Source organism: Chiloscyllium punctatum, chromosome 27, assembly GCF_047496795.1.
Source record: "Chiloscyllium punctatum isolate Juve2018m chromosome 27, sChiPun1.3, whole genome shotgun sequence".
Taxonomy (NCBI): domain Eukaryota; kingdom Metazoa; phylum Chordata; class Chondrichthyes; order Orectolobiformes; family Hemiscylliidae; genus Chiloscyllium; species Chiloscyllium punctatum.
The window spans coordinates 30,409,649-30,411,982 of NC_092765.1; the positions used below are offsets into that span (position 1 = coordinate 30,409,649).

At 41.9% G+C, this 2,334-nt stretch overlaps 1 protein-coding gene across 2 annotated transcripts in view; it reads right to left on the minus strand.

Moving 5' to 3' along the window:
• Window positions 1-400: 400 nt before the first annotated feature.
• ndufs5 (NADH:ubiquinone oxidoreductase subunit S5) overlaps window positions 401-2,334 on the minus strand; it is a 5,831-nt gene continuing 3,897 nt past the window's right edge. The window contains exons 2-4 of one of the 2 annotated variants that reach the window (XM_072548462.1): window positions 1,801-1,883; window positions 1,174-1,399; window positions 401-692 (exon numbers count right to left, since the gene is read on the minus strand). In XM_072548462.1, the coding sequence (XP_072404563.1) occupies window positions 588-692; window positions 1,174-1,389 (321 nt within the window). In that variant the 5' untranslated portion in view covers window positions 1,390-1,399; window positions 1,801-1,883 and the 3' untranslated portion in view covers window positions 401-587. The remainder of the gene's footprint in view (window positions 693-1,173; window positions 1,400-1,800; window positions 1,884-2,334) is intronic. The other variant, XM_072548461.1, reaches the window with a different exon arrangement.

Sequence of the window (2,334 nt, forward strand, 5' to 3'; positions counted from 1 at the left end):
CAAGATGGGAGTTTAGTCAGGAGTTAGGGTCAGGCAATTGTTGAGTCTCTTGGTGACAAAAATAGGGATGAAGGTTTCAGCAGTAGATGAGCTGAGCCAGGGGCAGAAATGGTACTAGCAAAATGCATGCCGATGGTCTTGGTGAAACACAGTACAAGGGACAGAGATTCAACTCAGGGTGAAATAGATATCAAGGTGGTAGCAGTGCAGTTCTATCTAAGACCATGTTTAGTAAGAAAGATTGAGTTGGGCGGTGAGAATTCTAATACACTCATTCTCGCACGTAAGGTTTAACATGAGAGTTTTCCAGACTGCACCAATAATGCGAGACAGCATCAACAAAATAATATTGAGGCTGGAGCATCTTTCAACAAATTAAAAGCACAGGGAGCAAGCAGTGTCACACTGAATTAGAATTTAATTATTCAATAGTAAATTATACAGATCTATCACCATCTGCACAAGTATACTGGTATCCATGGCATGAAAGCTTTACATAATAATCTTTGGCAGACCAAGTGCAATACTTCAGTCTGAGTGTTGCGAGGATGGTTGCTCTTGCCAATGTGATGAAGTGAGGGCAGCACCTACGGTCGTTGTTCATCGTTGCCAGTGTGGTGGTCTGGAGGAGTGTATTTGCCTTCCTTCATTAGCTTTTCCTTTTGCATTTTGATATCACGCAGCCTCTTGTGCTGTGAACAAGACAACAAGCAGCAGCAATGTAAGCAAAACACTTGGGAGTTTATGGAGATGTAATCTCTTGCAGGCAAATTATGTGATTTGATTAATTTGTCATGTGTACCGAGACAGGGAAAAGTATTGCTTTGCATGCCATCAAGGCAAATCATACCTTACACAAGTACATCAGGGCAATAGTAAAATATCCATACAACATATTGTCGTGTACATAAATGGGTATGAAATCAATTAAACATAGGGAAGAAATCTGCACTTGAATTAAGTTAGGATGCCATCCACATTTCAGACTACTTCCACCATTACAATAATATGAAACATTGCTTAGTTCATAGATGTGACTTCTTTAAAAAGACTTCTAACTTAAGCTCAAAGAATAAAATCGACAACTGCAAGAACATTTCAAACTCTCAACTGCACCTTTCTGAAATCTTTGTTACAAAACATTATCTCTCCCCACAGTATCTAGCTACATACCAATTTCTGATGGTGTAAACATTCTTGGAAATCTTCCAATTCAAGTTTACATTCCTTCGTGGCTCTGATCTTCCCAATTCCATGTGCACATTCAATCCACTCCTTCTCAAATACATGGCAACGAGCTGGGCGGTGATTAGGTTGTACGCCACTTTGGATCAGCAACCATTTGTCAATATCGATACCTATTTTTTCTTGAAGATTAATCAACGGCATGGCTGAGAGCCTGGAAGCACAGGATACTCAGGAATTAACTGATGGAAGTAAACATGGTATTATAATTGATGCAATCTCCAAGCAGGAGAAAGTGAGGACTGTGGATGCTGGAGATCAGAGTTGAAAATGTGTTGCTGGAAAAGCGCAGCAGGTCAGGCAGCATCCAAGGAGCAGGAGAATCGACGTTTCGGGAATGAGCCAAAGAAGAACTCATGCCCGAAATGTTGATTCTCCTGCTCTTTGGATGCTGCCTGACCTGCTGCGCTTTTCCAGCAACACATTTTCAGCAATCTCCAAGCAGTAGGCTTGGATCACACAGAGTGGGAGAAGAATCTCGGTTTTTAAAAAAACTCATTCAGGACACATTAGTGTTACTGGCTGGGCCAACATTTATTACCAAGCTGTAACTACCTTCAAGAGATGGTGGTGAGCTATCTCCTCGAACCTCTACAATCCATATGTGTTGGTCATCCACAATGCTGTGTGAAGGACTTCTAGAAGTTTAACACAGTAATTACAAGTTGGTAAAGATCCAGTACCACTGCTATGAGGCTATTACAAAAACAATGTGTTAGGAGATACTGTCATGACAATACATAAACTAAAAATTATTATTATGTCACAGCAAAAGTCACAATCAACTAGAATATTGGATGGAACCCTCCCCACCCAACTAACAATGAAAAGCAGTAGGGACATTGGCAGGAGGAAGAAAATTCGGCTGGATAGTGGGATTTGGCTGCCCACTTCCCACCTCCAAAGGAAATGGATTCAGTGCAGTCAGGCCAAAGTTCAACCTTCCTGCCCCTCGGCCTACCGAGGCTCTGCTGGTCCTGTCAGGGCCTCATCCTGCTTGGGCTCCAGCTCCCAGTGGAATGAAAAAGAGCTTTATTTATTCATTTACGGATTGCTGGCTGGGCTAGCATTTCAAGGTCAAGTAGAGAT